The sequence below is a fragment of the Monodon monoceros genome, unplaced genomic scaffold (assembly GCF_005190385.1).
Source record: "Monodon monoceros isolate NGI ecotype Baffin Bay Population unplaced genomic scaffold, NGI_Narwhal_1 Super_Scaffold_6, whole genome shotgun sequence".
Taxonomy (NCBI): domain Eukaryota; kingdom Metazoa; phylum Chordata; class Mammalia; order Artiodactyla; family Monodontidae; genus Monodon; species Monodon monoceros.
Window position 1 is genome coordinate 34,407,420 of NW_021703783.1, and position 18,043 is coordinate 34,425,462.

Genomic DNA, 18,043 nt, shown 5'->3' on the forward strand with positions numbered 1-18,043 from the left:
TCCCCCACCCTCTTTTTATTAGGCCTTCTTTTTTAGAGCACTTTTGGGTTTACAGAAAAATTCACAGGAAGTACAGAGTTCCCACAGACCCTCTCATTCCCTGCTCACAGCTGCTCCTGCTGTTAATATCTTCCATTAGTGGGTGCAGCAACTCTTTTTTTTTTTTTTGAGGTACGTGGGCCTCTCACTGTTGTGGCCTCTCCCATTGTGGAGCACAGGCTCTGGACGCGCAAGCTCAGTGGCCATGGCTCACGGGCCCAGCCGCTCTGCGGCATGTGGGATCTTCCCGGACCAGGGCACGAACCCGTGTCCCCTGCATCGGCAGGCGGACTCTCAACCACTGCGCCACCAGGGAAGCCCGCACCAATTCTTTTGACTGCCATCATTTCTTCTCCTTTCTTTGAAATTTAACGTGCTTGATTTTCACCTCTCTTGTGGCATTGATGTGAGATTTACATCACTTCACAATGCATGTTGTCCATTTGAGCATGGGGCCAGTTTTTAAGTGTAAAAGTATAATCATTTGTGAGTCTCATGCTGCTGTGTTTATTGTGTTTTCAGATCCTTTTGATCATTGCTTCAGTTATCGGGATCATCGTCTACAGGCTCTCAGTGTTCATTGTATTTTCTGCAAAACTTCCCAAAAACCTTAATGGAACAGACCCAATCCAGAAGTATCTGACTCCACAGATGGCCACGTCCGTCACCGCTTCCCTCATCAGCTTTATCATCATCATGATCCTGAACACCATATATGAGAAAGTGGCAATCATGATTACTAACTTTGGTAAGGGCCTGCTATATATATAGTGTGATTTCCAAGCCATTTTTAGAATCAGGTAAAAATAGAGACTGTATGTTTTAGGCATTTCAATTCCAGTATGTTACAATTTTTAGAAGATTTCAAGTGTAAACATATTTTCTCCAGCCTGTACGAGGAATGAATTATCTCCAGCTTTGCATTAGTAAGAGGGACAAAGCAAAGACGATCATCATAAAGCCCAAGCTCTATGTAAACAGATCAGTGCTGAATAATATTTTCACTTACATTAGATCATGTACCCTATTGTTGAAAGTAAATGGTCTCTGTATTGCAAACAAGTGGAAGAGGGTCATGGTTCCAGTGGCAGATCTGCTCCTGCATTGCTGAGAGGACAAGCAATCACAGTGTTTGTTTCGTGTCTTCCCCCCACGCTGTTCATATTAATATAGCTTCATTCTCATCAGCTCTGGCTTTTATACTAAAGGTTTCTTCTCTCTGGCTTGTATCCCAGGCAGCTGCTTAGCAGCCAAAGTTAAGCGCTTCCCACATGCTGCATTTGGCTGGGTCATTCTCCAAATGGTCATCTTTGGAGTGGTCATCTTCTGAAAATGATAAGACAGATTTAAATTCTAAACTAGAAGGATGACCTGTTTTGTCCTCCCCAGATTCTTCTAGCAAGTTGCCCCGTGTTTTGTTTGTTTTCTTCAACAGGCCTACCTTATTGCAGTTCAGGAGGACAAGAGAATATCATTTAGCAGGCTGTTCAACTTTAATTTTCTGTCTTACGTTGAAAGGAGACAGTTCTTGCCTATTTGATATCATTGTGCTTATAAATTTTAAGGAAAAGTTGACTGTTTTCTGCCTTGTGGGATATTGTGTTCATGGGGGAGAAACTCTTACAACAATGTGTAAACTTGGAATTAACATAGTCGCTATATTAAGAAATTCAAAACAGCTGAAGTGGAAACTGTGAATTGTATTTTTTTAAATCATGTTAACTCATGTATCAGTGTCTTTGATTACTGTCTCAAAGCTGTTCACAATTTTAAAATCTTAACATTTCTTTTAACTACAGAACTCCCAAGGACCCAGACTGACTATGAGAACAGCCTAACCATGAAGATGTTCTTATTCCAGTTTGTCAACTACTACTCTTCGTGTTTCTACATCGCATTCTTTAAGGGCAAATTTGTGGGTTATCCAGGAGACCCAGTTTATTGGCTCGGAAAATACAGAAATGAAGAGGTGTGACTGTAGAATTGTGTTCTCTTGACACTTTAAGCTGTTCCATGTTTTCTCTCAGTTGCTCAGTGAAGAGTTTCTTCATTGTACATTCCTTAGATTTTTTGTTTTTTAGCCTAAACAAGAATATCAGAAAAAATAAAATGAATGACTTTTTCATGTTAGACCCATTTAAATAGGACTTTCTTTTTAATATTTCAGTGTGACCCAGGTGGCTGTCTCCTTGAGCTGACAACACAGCTGATAATCATCATGGGAGGAAAAGCGATCTGGAATAACATACAAGAGGTGTTACTTCCGTGAGTACCGAGTTGTGTGATCTTAGGGATAGAACGGCCCACCCATCCAAGTCATTTCCCTGCATGTCTAGCTGCATGCAGCCACTTCTAAAATGGAGTAGACCCTCTGCTTATTAAAGGTCTCCAGATAAGATGATCCAACCGACAGTGTACATATATCCAGTGTTTAATAATTATATTTAAAACCTCCTTCTTTATATTTAACAAAAACCCCCATCTGCTGTAGTTTTTGCCTATTAGCCCATTGTTGGTGGCTGTTGGATCATAGCCCTTTGAGAGATGGCTCTTGTTGGAGCTTTGAACTCAGTTTTTCCACAACTTCTTACAACTCTCTCCTCCTTTTACACATGCATTTAAAAATCAGTAATAGTAACTTGCTGAGTTCTAGTATGTGCCAGTCACTGTATTAAGTGCTTTATTTATCCCTGTCATTTAATCATCCAAACAGTCCTTATTTTTACCTCCCTTTTGCAAATGAAGAATCTGTGTTTTAACGAGGTTAAGTGATTTGCCCAAGTTCGTGTAGCCAATAAGAGGCTACTGTGGGGTTCAAATGTAAAACCCCATGGCTCCAAACCCACGTGCTTTGAAGAACAGAGGTTCTCTTATGGTCCTAAGGCACCAGGTTACATAGCATGTTGAGAGACGGATGTCTAAAATAACTACGAAAGTTTTGACTTACTGTTCTTTTCCTAGAAATGAGAAGAACAGATGTTAGCTGAGGTCACCCCGTCCTTTTTAATTTTCGCATAAGTCCGATCCCATATCAGAGTGGACGAGTCCAGTGCCATCTGCAATTTCTGCATATTTCAAGGAGCTTATTGTATTAGTGTTCTGTTGCTGCTTCAACAAGTATCCCCAAACTCAATGGCAATAGGAAGAAAATAGGGGGAAGAAGCCCCACAAAACAACAACGAATTTACTGTCTTGTGGTTCTGGAACTCAGAAGTCTGCAGAGGTCTCACTGGGCTAAAGTCAGGGTGCTGGCAGGGCTGTTTCCTTCAGGCTCTGTGGTAATCTGTATCTTTGCCTTTTCTAGCTCCTAGAGGCCACCCGCATCCCTTGGTCCATGACCTCCTTTCTCCATCTCACAGCCAGCAAGATTGCAGGTCTGTGACTCTTTTCTGTGGTCACATCTGCCTCCATCACTCCTCCCTTCTCTTCTCCCTCCGCCTTCCACTTTTAATGACCCTTTGATAACACTGGGCCCACCTGGATAATCCAGGCTCGTCTCTGTTAGAGTCAGCTGATTACCAACCTTAACTGCATCTGCAACCACAATTCGTACGTTCTGGGTATTAGGATATGGACATCTTTGGGGGGACCGTTTTTCTGCCTACTACATTAACCTTTTCAAGATAATTTCTGGCTCTGAGTTTCTGTTCTCACGAAACTGTTGATCTCTCTTCTGTCTTGCCTCCCTCTCCTGTACTTTCTGCTCCTGTCAGCCTGAACCAGAGTGCAGCCTTCTCAGTGACCTGCAAAACCACTCACACGAGCAGGACTTACTGATGTTTTGGGGCATGGAGGAGAAACTCAAACAACTTGAATTTCGAAATGCAGAACCTCCATCTTTTTAGTCCCTTATCCCACTATACACCTGGGAATTTTGATGCTGTTGTTATTTACTTATCACCCTTCTTTGTAGGCTCCAGAATCCTGCCATTCTGCCCTGTCTTCCTCCTGTCACGTCCAACTTCCTTCTCATTCTCTTCCCTCCCCTAACCTTTCTTCTCTCTCCCTCATTACCAAGTTTCTGTTCATTCTCTTTGTAGAGCAGTTAAATTCTTTTTTTTTTTTTTCTTTCTGTTTTTGTAGAACAAAAACTCTCTGGATTTCAGTGTGTCCTTCCACATTTCTTCACCAGGGCTTTATCCTCCATCTTCAGTGAGAATTATCAGTGTTTGTCTATAAACAAAGACATCTCCCTTTTCCCCACTTCAAACCGTCCCCCTCAAAAAAAGATTCTGATCTTAGCTGTGAAATGAATATTTTTTTGCCCTGCTGTGCAGTAGACAGCCCTTACCTTGGGCTCACAGTTAGGTTTTTCCCAATGAGTAAAAGTAGGTCATGTGCAAATAATACTATGTTTCTATGTGAAAATTAATATATCAAATAGAGGAAAGGTTTATTAACTCATTACCAAAAAAAAAGCACTTTCTGAAGGAAATAGGTTAACTATTTAACACTAAATTTTTATGAATAATTTGTTGTCAGTGAACTATTTTCTGACTTAAACGATCAAGGGGAAGAGTATATTTCCTAAACGGGTACTCACTGAGAAATTCATCCAAAATGAAACTTGTTCACATGAAATATTTTAAAACAAAGGATGTATTATAGTATCTGTAGTCTGTTCACTTCAAGTAAGCACATTGTTGCAAGTTCCAGTGAGCTGAACTTCGCCTTCAGATATTTATACTACTAGCCTTGTTTGAAAACTCGGAGCACTAAATCAGTGCTCCAGTGCCAGTCCATGGCCTGGGGGTTGGGGACACCTGCGCTAAATGTTAGGCAAATTAGAGAGTGGGTTGGGTTCTTCCCATCACTGCTTCTGCTCTTTGTAAAGGTGCCAGTTTCCTTCCTACTTTTTCATACAAACTTTTAACATACTAAAGATATATCAGTTACTTTTGCTACCCAAAACTACACCCATCCCAATAATACATAGGAAGGGAAAACTTATAAAATTTAGTAGCTATTTTCACACCATTTAAATATGTCAAAAGGAACATCGTGAAATGAATTTCACCATATACTCACCTGCCTCCACCCCCAACTCCACTTGGGGTCCTTGACTAGGATTCTCAGAGCAAATGAAGGCCACATGGTGCTGTGATCCAGGCTCCATCTGTGGGGGTGGGGGGTGGGGGTGGGGTCTCTCCAGCACCTGGGTCAGCACCTGGCATTTAGTAGGTCTTCAGTAAGAGCCAACTGAGTGAATGAGTGACTCATATGCTTCAAATACAAACATCAGTAAATTAATAGAATTGTTTGTTGGACCCTGAGAAGAAGCTTAGAGCCCTTTGGCCTTCCTAGCCTCACTTTTTTGATAGTTGGGGCATGCCTGGGAATTTTATTCTGTACTTGACAAAAAGGCTAGTACAACTCCTGTATTAAGCTGCTTGCTCTGGAGAAATTTTATGATAAAATGTTAAGAAAAATAGAGTTAAATATCCAAAATGCCTTAGCATTGTCCTTTGCTGTTTAGATAATGGATGGCTGTAATTTTCTTCTTTATATGTTTTCTATATTTTCCTCATTCAGTATTCGCTATTCAGATAATAAGAAAAAGCAAACTCTTAAACAAGAGGAAATGTCTCTTCTCAAGATATGATTTGGCTAGAGAATGAATCAGAGACATACAATAAGAGAATCGTAAATGCAGGGATCCCTCACTGTACACACTCGGTCTTAAAATTCAGGAACAGTAAACTCAGGAGCAAAATAGATTCAGATGGTGAAGGATGCTTGTATTCAAAATTAGCCAGTGGCAATGTCCTAAACAGAAATGGTGATTAGTATGTGGATTAAATGTGATAATGAGGAGACAAAGACAAAATGGGGTGTAAAGGGCTTCACACCATGCTTTACACATAATAAGTACTCAGTAAAGAGCAATTTGTTATGATACTGTTACACTAATATGCGTGGTCAATTGCTAAGAAAATTATTTTGTAACCCCTGGTAGAGGGAGGAAGCTTCCAGCCTTGGCCAGGGGAAGAAGTATCCAGTGTCTGTACTTTTTTAAAGTTCTGTATGTGATTCTCATGTGCAGTCAGACTGATATCCCTGTACTAGAGTCATAACCCAATAGACTATCCAAAAGACCAAGGGCAGTGATGAATGGACTGTAACCCAAGATTTCCTGCTACTGATGAGTGGTTCAACTCAGGCTGAACAAGAGGCTCAGAGTCGAAGATCAGAAAAGCAAGCTAGTCATTTCTTCTCATTTGACCTAATATGATTGGGGGCGGGGGGGGGGGGGAGGCAGTACGGTACAAGAAACAAGTACCAGATGAGTTAGTCATGCAAGTGGCTGCCAGGACAGAAGTTTCATCCTGAATCCAAGTCATCATGGGTTTGGGTCCCCGAAAGTAAAAGACCTGCTTCTCTGGGGCATGGAGAGGATTCCGCAAGAGGCTGAGGCTGGAAGTATGAGGCAGAGTGAAAAGCAAACCAGTAGAAACCAGTGATCTTGAGTTTGGGTGTCATGATGGGTGATGGATGTGTGCGGTCCTCGGTGCCACGTGCGCAACAAGGCCCCTGGAATGTCTGTAAAACTGCGGATTCCTGGCCAAACCTCAGACTTGACTGATCACAGAGCTCTGGGTTGTGGCCTAGGAAGGAGCACCAGCAACAAGCGTTCCACATCATTCTTGTAAGTGCTGGAGTGAGATCCGAGTCAAGATGCTGAGTCACTTAGGCTGCGTTTACTGTTGGCCTCAGCCAGTTAGGCTGTGTTGGTCAAAAGATGATCCCACACAGGGGATTTTGATGTTAGGAAGCTTGCTAAATACCTCACCTGTTCTGAATCATTTAATCCTGATAACAACCCTGGGCAGTGTAGGTTTTATCACCCCATTTTATGTGAACCTTGACTGAAGTTAAATAACGAATAAGCAATGAAGTGTGGATTCCGATTCAGGAGTGTCTGAGTCCATATCCCCTCCACTTCCACAGCCTCCTGCTATTCCCCTAATGTCATAGAAGAAAGAAGTGGGGAAAGATTGTGAAGCCAGGACCATGTTTCATTGTAGAGAAATCTCCCCTTAGCAAACCTTGGGGGAGTGGTCAGTGAACAGTTAACACTGAGATCAGTAGCAACGGGCAACCCATCATGGTCAGTTTTTTTTTGTTTTTTGTTTTTTTTTGGTGGTACGCGGGCCCCTCACCGTTGCGGCCTCTCCCGCTACGGAGCACAGGCTCTGGACGCGCAGGCTCAGCGGCCACGGCTCACGGGCCCAGCCACTCCGCGGCATGTGGGACCCTCCCGGACCGGGGCACGAACCCGCGTCCCCAGCATCGGCAGGCGGACCCCCAACCACTGCGCCAGCAGGGAAGCCCATGGTCACCTATTTTTAATTCCCCTCTTAACACTGTGTGTGTGTGTGTGTACACACGCGTGTTCACGTGCAATGTATACAATGGTCTTCACAGTGAAATCCACACAAACGTGCTGTGTCGTCATCTGGAGCTTAGCCAGATGCTAAGTTGTTTGTTGTCGTGCGTCTTCTGATGAAGTTGACAAGTAAACCACAAGCCAGCTGTTGCTTCGGGACAACAGCCCTGTAGGCTACAGGTGCACACCTTGTTTCACTGCCAACTGTTTCCGATTTCCTTTCAGTTCAAATTGCCATTAAAAAAAGTGGGGACGGGGCTTCCTTGGTGGCGCAGTGGTTGAGAATCTGCCTTCTAATGCAGGGGACACGGGTTCGAGCCCTGGTCTGGGAGGATCCCACATGCCGCGGAGCAACTAGGCCCGTGAGCCATGGCCGCTGAGCCTGCGCGTCTGGAGCCTGTGCTCCGCAACAGGAGAGGCCGCGATAGTGAGAGGCCTGCGCACCGCAATGAAGAGTGGCCCCCACTTGCCACAACTAGAGAAAAAGCCCTCGCACAGAAACGAAGACCCAACACAGCCATAAATAAATAAATTTTAAAAAAAGAGGTATCTCTAAACATAAAAAAAAGTGGGGACGCGTTCATTTGGCTCACAAGCTTCTGAGAAAGAAAAATGCATAACCCAAGAGGAGACACCAGGCTGCTCTGCAGGGCAGCATCCAGTAGGGGGCAGAGCACTGGGCCGCCAGTTGGGGCTGTGTTTCCTGCAAGCTCTGCACTGACTTTGAGGAAGCATGTCACTTCTTTGGTCTTTAATTTGTTCAGCTGGAAGTAGGGTCTTGGACCTGTTTTATCTGGTGTCAAAGTATGTCCCTTTTCTGCTCCGTGCCCCTCAGTGGCTCCCCACTTCCTTCAGAGTGAAAAACGGCCCAAATCCTCACCGTGGTCTCTTAGGCTCCACCCCCCCACCACCAACAGACTTATTTTCCTCTTAGCCCCGGACCACACTGGCCTCCATGCTTTGTTTATTTTCTCTGGTGATTTTCAGTCTGGAAAGACCATCTTCGATAATAGCAGGGAAATGGAAAAAAAAAAACTAAAGTTAATCAAATGAGGGAAAGTATCTTTTAAAAATTAAAATGCCCATATGAAAAGGAGGTAGGAGGAAAAATCATAGTAGTTACAATTTGGATAAAGCCAGGTATGTAGTCAATACTATTTTTCAAAATATTTTGGGGTAGGGAGGCAGAAAAAAAAAGAAATTGAGCCTGAAAACAAGAAATTAAATTCTTGGGAAGATGATGTGTTCAGCTCGAAACATCAGTAATACTTTTATGCCCTTGGTCTGACAATATTCTGATTGATAATTTGATCTTTTTGGCAGCTGGGTCATGAATCTAATTGGACGGTGTCGCACAGTTTCGGGAGCAGAAAAGAAAGCCCCACGATGGGAACAGGACTACCATCTGCAGCCCATGGGCAAACTGGGATTATTTTATGAATACCTTGAAATGAGTAAGTCGCTAATGAGATTTTGGGTGATATGAATTACACTGGAACATGTTTTGGATCCTCAAAGCATCGATTATAGAGCCAGATAATTATCTAGCCTATTGAAATGAAGAGGAGTCTGTTTTTCTCCACTAGGTAAAATTATACAATCAGGCTTTCAAATAAGGTGACTGTGTGTATCTTTGTCAACATTTATGTTGTGCAAAACTGAAGATTTATTACCCAGCAATGAAATGGAATATTCATCGAGGTATGTCTTCACCATTGATTGTTGGAGGATTCTAACCATGTTGTCTAAGAACGAACTCAGAGCTATTATTAGATGTGACTCAGCCTGGGCTGGAGTCCATGCAGCACAGCTGCTGGCCAATACCCTTCTGAACAGTCGTATAAGCAAGCCTGTGCAGAAAGCCTGTGGGAGCAAGGGTCACAGGGTCCCCCCCCGCCCTCCACATCTCACACTTGCCTTTGACATTATATCTATGTCTTCTGGCCAGTGGTTTCTGCCTGGCTCCTTGAATGACCTCAGGGCAAATCACCGGCTTGAATTCGGAACTATTTTGCTGGCCCGGAATTAAGATTTAGCACAGGTCTCCTCCTTCTCGAATGTCTTTGTGCATTTCTGTATTTACTTGGGCTCTGTTTCTCTTCAGTTGAACTTGATTTTGAGCTCTCAGTTGCCTTTAAATGGATGCATCTCAAAATAGATTTCCATAGGAAACACCATCTTTTCTATTATGCATGACACACTTTTATCTAATAGAAGGCTAACAATAGACATGTTTTGTATCTGTGCCCTTTCAGCTCACCACTGTGTTGAATTACAGTTTTTTAAGCTTAGGAGAACAGGAAAGGATTTTGACAGGCTTTGCATTTATGCATGGGGGTTTGTGTATTTGTAGAGACACCCCTTTGTGGTTCCTGTTTGTCAGTCTGCAGATAGAGGGAGGTTTTTATTAAATCACATTCTATATACAAAATAATTGCTTTTAAAAATATACATTATACATGGAAACGCACCTGCTTCCTTCAGTGAGTGAAAGGTTCATTTTGTAGCTTCTTCAGTCAACAACGCTTTGCGGCCGGGAGTCTGATTTGAATTTCATTTTTGCTTTTGTTATGTTTCGTGACCAGGTTCCATTAACGGTGTAGCTGCAGTAAATAATGTAGAAGCTATGTTTATTTATTTATTCTGTTTATTTTTAAAAGAACTACAAGACAATTACCTGTTATTCCAAAATGAGACACAACTGTAAATATTTCTTATTGGAGCTATTATCAGCATTAATAATAACAGCATTCTATGGCAGAATATCATTTGTTATTTTAACACACACAGAAAAACTTGGAAAAGTTATTTTTTCTGTAGTTAGTCAAATAAATGGTATTGAAAGGAAAAGTTATATGGTCATGCTTTGGGGAGAAATTGATAGGACTTGTAGAATTTCATAGTCTCATTAAAATAATTACCAACTAAATAATTTGACCTCACATGGATGGACCTAGAGATTATCAGACTAAGTGAAATAAGTCAGACGGAGAAAGACAAATATCATGTGATATCACTTATATGTAGAATCTAGAAAGATGATACAAATGAACTTACTTACAACACAGAAATAGACCCACAGACATAGAAAACAAAATTATCGTTACCAAAGAGGAAAGGTGGGGGGAAGGATAAATTAGGAGTTTGGGATTAACAGATCCATACTATTGATACTTTATATAAAATAAACAACAAGGTCCTACTCTTTAGCACAGGGAGCTATATTTAAAAATAATAATAATAGAATAATTCAGCCTCACACTACCCTATAAGAAAGGATGGAATAACAGTGGTTATAGAGAGATTAAAAAATTTTTTTTCTTTTCCATTATGGTTTATTACAGGATATTGAATATAGTTCTTGTGCTATACAGTAGGACCTTGTTGTTTATCTATTTTATATATAATAGTTTTATCTGCTAATCCCAAACTCCTAATTTATCCCTCCCCCAGTTTTTTAGATTTATTAAATTGTTTTCCTATTATCTAAATAATCCTTAATGAATTAGAAAAATCAGTCAGTTTCTGAGAGTAGGCAGTCTGTTATTCTGTATTCAACACCAGAGTGAAATCTATGTTTTTGTTCTTTTGGTTTGTGGGAGATAGAATTTCCAAATGCCTTTTGAATTATTTTTATTCCTCTAAAATAAACATAGAGTGCCTTTGGGGGTGAGCTCATCCCCACAGTTTCCTCCTTCCAATTTTCCCTGTATTCGTTAATGACAGCACCATCTACCTTTTTAATTCTGCATCTTGACTACTGAAGGGAAACGTCTTCTGACAGACAGCACTGGAGCCTTCCACCCTTGCATAGTTAGGCCTTGCGCCCAGCCACCAGCTCTGGTCCCCTCTGCCCCGTGGAGGGAACTCCAACTCCCCTCTGCCTGAAAACCCTTTCTCTTCTTTTCTACCTGGAAGAGTTCCTACCTAGCCTCAGCAGGAACCCTCAACTTGCCACACAGAGTTTCTGCTCTCTTCTCTAGGCATCAGTAGCACTTGATTCTTGTCTTGATGGTATGTGTGTGCATGCCTGTCTCCCTGGCTAGACTGGTCCTGTTGGAAGTTAGCACTCAGGCCTTTACATCTTTCAGTCCTCAGCTGGGACACCCCTGCCTGGACCCTCATAAATATTTAAGTGACTTGAGCTTGGAGTCCCAACACACCCAAATACAACTGTTGGTTGAGTTTACAGTGGCATTGCCCCAGCGGCCTCTGCCAGGTTCTGTAGGGGCTTATGTGTTTTGAGTGAAATTTCTTTATTTTGTTTAGTGAATTCCCCACCATCCTTTGAGATTATTAGAGTAAGCCTGGGTTGTTAACCAGAATTGCCTCCCCAGGTGTATGGTCCTGACTTCTGAGAACTTAGACTTGGGACCTAAGAGAAATAGTCTGTCAGTCTTAAAATCTGAAAAGCCACAGGATACCATTTTGTACGTAGAGCACCGTACAGCACAAACACCAGTCTCTCGAGAACTTGATGATGCCTTCCCAGTGGGCGGGTGCTACAGATGAAATGCAGTTAAGTGATGAAGTGGGCCCTGCTTGTCTCTGGTACTGCCTCTTTCACCCTTGCATGTTCACTTGATCTTACCTTCATATATAACTTTCTCCATTTAATTTACTGTAATTAATACCACTTGTTCTTCAACATCTCCTTGCACCTACCCCTCTCTTTCCCTCTCTCTCCAGTGCTACACCCTCCCAGGCCTCCTCTGCACTCTCTCTCCAGGACCAGGCCTGTCTTCCCCCACTCCCCCATCTCTGCTCTGTTTCTTCCCACCACCTGCACTGACATTTCCTCATCTTTGCAGGATGAACTTTCCAAAATGGCAACTAGGTGACTGGCGAGGATTTGTAGGCCTCTCATCTCTTTACTCATTTATTCATTCATCCATCCATCCATCTAACAACGATTGAGCAACTGCTTTGCCAAACACTGTATCAATTGCTGGGAATACCAAGAAAAGTTAAGACTTGGTATCTGGCCTCCCAGGGCCAAACAATGGATGGTGAGTACTTGGTGGATTGCTAAGCAGGTGAACACAAATCAGACTTCCTAGAGCAGGTGATATTTAAACTGGATTTTGAAGGGTGAATGGAAGGTAGCTATCTAAAGTGCGATAGAGGTAATGGACATTTCACGGAGAGAGATGGGTGCAATTTCAAGTACAAGGGCATGAAACAGCTTGGCCAGTTCAGAGAGCGGCAAGTAAACAAAGTATGGCTAGAACAAAGGATCCGTAGGGGGGAATATCAGGTAAGCAAGGGCTGTATCATGATGGGTCTTGTGTGCTTAACCAGGAGACTTGAACTTATCCTTAAAGAAACAGGGATACTTTGGAATATTTGTAAGCAAGAGAATTGCATAGTGTTTATGTCCAAGAAGATCAGATTATTCTGGTAGCAGAATGAAGATAATATTTTGGGTGGGGCCTGCATTTGGTGGGGAGAGGGTATTTCAGGGGGCTACACCAGGTAACCCACACAACAAGTGGTAAGCACCTACATAGAGGCTGTGGGCTGAGGAAAAGGAGACAGATTTGATAGGTGTTCAAGAGATGACTAGTATGGCAGGTGAGGAATAGAATTATGAAGATAACTTCTAGGAGAGTGAATATGCAGGGTGGAATGTAAGGAGAGGAGTTGGTTTTGAAGAAATGGTTCTGTGTTGGATATTTTGAGTGTGAGGTGTCTGTGAGACATCTGAGGGGCGATGTCTGTTATTAAGTTGGATCTCCCGAAACTCAGAGGAGCTGCGGGTGAGACCATGTGGGTGATTCGGGCATGCTAGGCAGAGAGTTGATGATGAAGCCCTGAGGAAAGGGGCGTTTAAAGGGTAAATGGGAGAAGAAAAATCCCCAGAGAGAAAGGAGAATAGCAGAACAGTTGAGAGAAAACTAGCAGAGAAGGCTATCAACTTCCTTGAAAGGGATTCGAATATTGACTACAGAAGCATAATGCAAAGGGGTAGGGGGAGGCAAAAAAGCAAGAGCTAATAAAGTCCCCTTAATGGCCGGTACTGTGGGAAAAAAATACAAGAAGCACTATAGTTAGATATCTTTAAAAATGTATATCTGTGTGTGTGTGTACACACACACTTCTACCTTGGCTTTTTAAAACTATTTAAGTAAACAGAAATCAAGGGGGAAAAACATTCCACAGAGAGGAAAATATTTGGCCATATCAAAAGCTGCCGGGATGGGGGGGGGGGGCAGGGGGCGGGGGGTGGGGGAAGCTGCCTAGTAATCAAATAAACAAGGACTGAAAAGTACATTTGGCTTTGGCGTGCACAGCCACCAACAGAGTTAGCAAGACAAGTTTCAGTGCAGTGGTGAGGGCCACAGAGGATGCAGAGCTTTGAGTGATGGAGGAATCATCAGCGCAGGTACTTCTTTGAGAAACTTGACTTTAAGGTGAAGAAGAAAGCATAGAAGGTACCAGAGAGCAATTCAGGGTCATGAGAAAGTTTCAGGCAAGGGTTGTTTTTGTTTTCACAATGGATGATTGTTGCCTTGCTGAGCTGATAGGCCTTTGTTTTTGTTCTTGGTTTCAACAGTTGTTTAGAACGTTCTTCTCGCTTGAATATCAGAGCAGATTATACCATGCTGGTTTTTTTCTGGTGCTTTAATTAAAAATGTTTAATGCATCGAATTTATTTTGATATCAAAAGTGAGGACTCCATACCAGTTCTTCTAATGATTTAGCTAATTACTCCATTACTTGAATCCACTGATTTGAAACATCATTTTTATAATATACTAAAATCCCATGAATATCTGCATCTGTTCTTGAAATCTATTTAATTCATACTGTCTGTGAATGCACTAGTTCTGAACTGTTACCATAGCAATGTAATACACATTAATATGTCTTAGAGCTGGTCCCATTTTATCCTTTTTCAGAAATATCCCTAACACTGTCACTTTAAACATCCTTCCTCATTATTTCACTTGTGTACTTGTATATATTTCTTGAAGAACTTTAGCATCACCTTTCAGCTTTTTTTCTTAAATCCATTTGGGATTATTAACTAAATTTGCATTCAAATTCTAAGCTTTATTTTGGAGAAAAAAATCTGACATGTCCCCAAACTTGAGTCTTCCCAATTAACAGTATGGTGCATCCATTCATTCATCATTATTTGTTTTTCTTTATCTTTTTAAGTCAATTATCATAACCATCTTAACATTTCTCACTAATTTATTTCTAAACAGTCTGTGCCTTTGTTGTCTTTATGAATGGTATCTTTTCTCCTCTGGATTTTTAACTGGCTTTACTGCTAATAAAGTCCTAATTTCTGGCTTCTCTTCAATAGTGAGGAGATCTGGCAGCACTGGGCCCTCGTTCCAATATGGTGCCTCTGAGCAGTTCCTTCCATTAGGACATCCACTTGCCAGTTTGCCAGTTACTGTACCCATTCCACACATTTCTGTTACCTGCCTGGCCCCTGGAGGTGGAGGACTTCATTTAGGGTTGGGTGGATCATGGACACAGATGTTGACATCACTGCTCGGTGACATGCTGCTGACTCTATAAGGTCATGAACTCTGGTCCTTGCCTGTGTGATTTCCCTGAATACAGCGGCTCCTGCCTGGCCTGTAGACTGGCCAGATCTTTCCAACCCTGACTGCTTTTCTGTGACACTTTCTGGCCTCTCGTATCAGAAGCGATTGCCAGCTTCTCCTACCCAGCCACCGCCTCCAGAGTCTTGCCCTTCCTGGCCAGAGTGATCCCTGCCGCTTGGCTGAGCAATAGCCCTAAAGGGCCTGTAAATTTTCCTCTGAGCCACTGTCTTAGTTACATCCCTATGCTAGTTCACTCGAAAGGTCTGCCAGTTAGGAGAGAAGGGTGTGAAACTTTTTTAGATCTCTGGCCTTATCATAGCTAACCCTACCTTCCCGTGGTACAGCTTCCCCCAGATCTCTGCTGCCCCATCTATAGCGAAGCCACGTAAATTACAGACAAAGGGAAAGAACTTCTAAGCCACCACCCCAATTTTGACTTACTGTGACCGCATAGACTGCAACAATATCGAAATAAAAGTTCCTGAGAAAGGATTATATTTTGACTTATTAAGACACCTACTGCATACATATCCATGATTTGTAATAATATACCAAATTCTCTGAACGTGCTGCACTTGGATTCACAGACTCAGGGGAGCTTGTGCATTTGCTTATTTTCAGCATATTTCCTCCAGCATTCTCCAAACATAGGCTTCCCAAATTTACATTCGGTACATTTCTTATTTCTTTTTAGCTTGTTAGGTATTTCCACAATACTCCTTTTCTGTTTTTTAACCCTAAATCACAAATCCTCTTCCAACATTCTGTTATTTCTACACTGAGAATGAAGGATATGCTTAGAGTATCCCAAGTTTATTACTAGCAAATAAGTATGGTTGATTAAAGATTTTTAAATATGTTATTCCTATGAAGTGTATAGATGTGAAAGAAACAGGCTATCATTAGTCTCCTTTCCAGAGGTTTTATATTTGTCTTTTGGATTCTTTTTTTGGATTCTTTCACTGTTGAACATTATTATTACCACGAATGTCTTTTCTCTTTGGGATGTAGTTCACTGTTTGCCTTTCTCTTTCTTAATAAGAGTAAAGGAATATGTGTTGTCCTTCCATCCATCCACCACTCCATGATGTATGTCCATTCCATTGACAGTTATTCAGTTTGGGTTCGTCACCTTATTTGTGGCCTCTTTTCCACTGGCCCCTCTGTTGGCTCTGGTGAACAATATATTGGAAATAAGAGTGGACGCGTGGAAACTGACTACGCAGTATAGACGCATGGTGCCAGAAAAAGCCCAGGACATCGGAGCATGGCAGCCCATCATGCAAGGAATAGCAATTCTGGCTGTGGTGACCAATGTGAGTAAATAGGCTTCACAGGGCAAAGACCTTGAAAAGTCCAAAAATGCATTAGGGTTGCTTCCTAAGGAATCCAGTGTTTGGTATTTCATAATATGGGAGGAAGATGCTAATACTGTCATTCATATAAACAGCATAGTTGCTATAACTGTAATTGTTATTTTTTAATGTATTTTGTTTATTGTACATTATGTATTATTATTATTGGTGAATTACAAGACCTCTTACAGAGGCAGTTGCTAAGAATAGTGACCATTAAGCTATTGTTGCCCATTTGCTAGTTTTTATTCAATAGAAACGTGGTAATAGTATTAACAGTAAGTACTATTTTAATCCTCACGTGACTGTAAAAGGCGTTACCCAACAGTGCTTTTATAATGGAGATAGAAATCAATCCATTTAGAGTTTGAAGACCCTAAAATAACAACAATCATGCCACCATATTTTACTGTAGATTCCAGACGACGAATTGAAAATAGGAACTATTTGATGATGAAGTATAAACGCTTTGTGCATTCCCGGCCCTTCCTTGCCTTCCTCGTGCCCAGGGGCAGAGGTTCCTTGAGGAGGTAGATTTAGGGCACGTCTCATCTCTCCTCACACCACCTGTGGTCTTTCCTACCCGCTGTTGGTCATAAGCTAAGCATTCTCATGCCCTGCATGTGTCTGAGTGATGAGGGAATAGAATGCAGTTGTTTACAACCTGTACTGATTATGGACCAGTCTGAACAGTCTCTCTCTTTTCCTACCCCTGCCCTCACCGGCCAACAGGGGGCGGGCAAGCAGAGCAATTCCCATGCCAGCCCATCAGGGAACCGCCTTCCCTAGAAATGCCCGTACAACCAGGGCTATTTCCTCCCTTATTTCACTGCCAGTTTCACTCCCAGGTTACAGTCCCCACCGAAGTGATATCCCAGTTTTAACAACTTCTTAATCAAGTCACACTTACCCTGCATCCGCCACCTTTTCCCACGAGCACTTGTAGAAACAGAACGGAGTTGGGCAGTGCCTGAGCTGTGCCTCCCAGCACTGCAGCTTCCCAACTGCACGATCTTGGGCCAAGACTTAACCCTTCAGAGCTTCATTTTATCGTTTGTAAATCGAGTAATTCCCTATCATATATTTTCAGACTATTATATACCACAAAGGGGGCTTAGGGAATTCAGTGAGTTAGTGCATGGAATGCACAGAGCCTGGTCCTCATGGAATGTTAGCAGCTTTGTTATCACCTTCATTACACATCATCATTCACAGTGACAATGTAGACCTTGCCAGGTGTCAGTACTAGAGGCACAAGAATTTTACAGTGTGTCACTGTGTGGACCATGGTCACAGTTTTACACAATAAGACAAGTTATCTGGAACCCAGCTGTCACCCCCCAAGAACCCTCAATTTATCTGGATTGCATGCTGTCCCTCCTTTTTGGAGAAAGTTGGCAAATCACACACAAAACAACCGCTAGATTATGTCGGTTTCCACACACCCAGCTAGTCCCCACCTTCAGCATCCACTGTGCTGCGAAACGTAGGCTGATGTTCAGAAACATGACAGCGAGGCCTTTCAAGCTCCACAGTCATAAAAGTACGCATCTGTCATGTTCAATATGCTATACGACACGAAGCCAGGCAGGAACGTGGACTTGTGTGCTTGAAATTTTTAGCAACAAGGTTTGAAACTAAAAGCATTTTTGTTTGACCTTCAGCAAACCAGAAAATTCAATTGACTTCTACTCCCC

General features: G+C 42.2%; 1 protein-coding gene across 3 annotated transcripts in view; it reads left to right on the forward strand.

Moving 5' to 3' along the window:
* Positions 1–18,043, forward strand: part of ANO6 (anoctamin 6) — a 211,974-nt gene that overhangs the window by 179,298 nt on the left and 14,633 nt on the right. For all 3 annotated transcript variants that reach the window (XM_029204419.1, XM_029204417.1, XM_029204418.1), the window contains 5 exons: positions 562–787; positions 1,839–2,008; positions 2,207–2,304; positions 8,750–8,880; positions 16,102–16,307. In XM_029204419.1, coding sequence (XP_029060252.1) covers positions 562–787; positions 1,839–2,008; positions 2,207–2,304; positions 8,750–8,880; positions 16,102–16,307 — 831 coding nt within the window. The remainder of the gene's footprint in view (positions 1–561; positions 788–1,838; positions 2,009–2,206; positions 2,305–8,749; positions 8,881–16,101; positions 16,308–18,043) is intronic.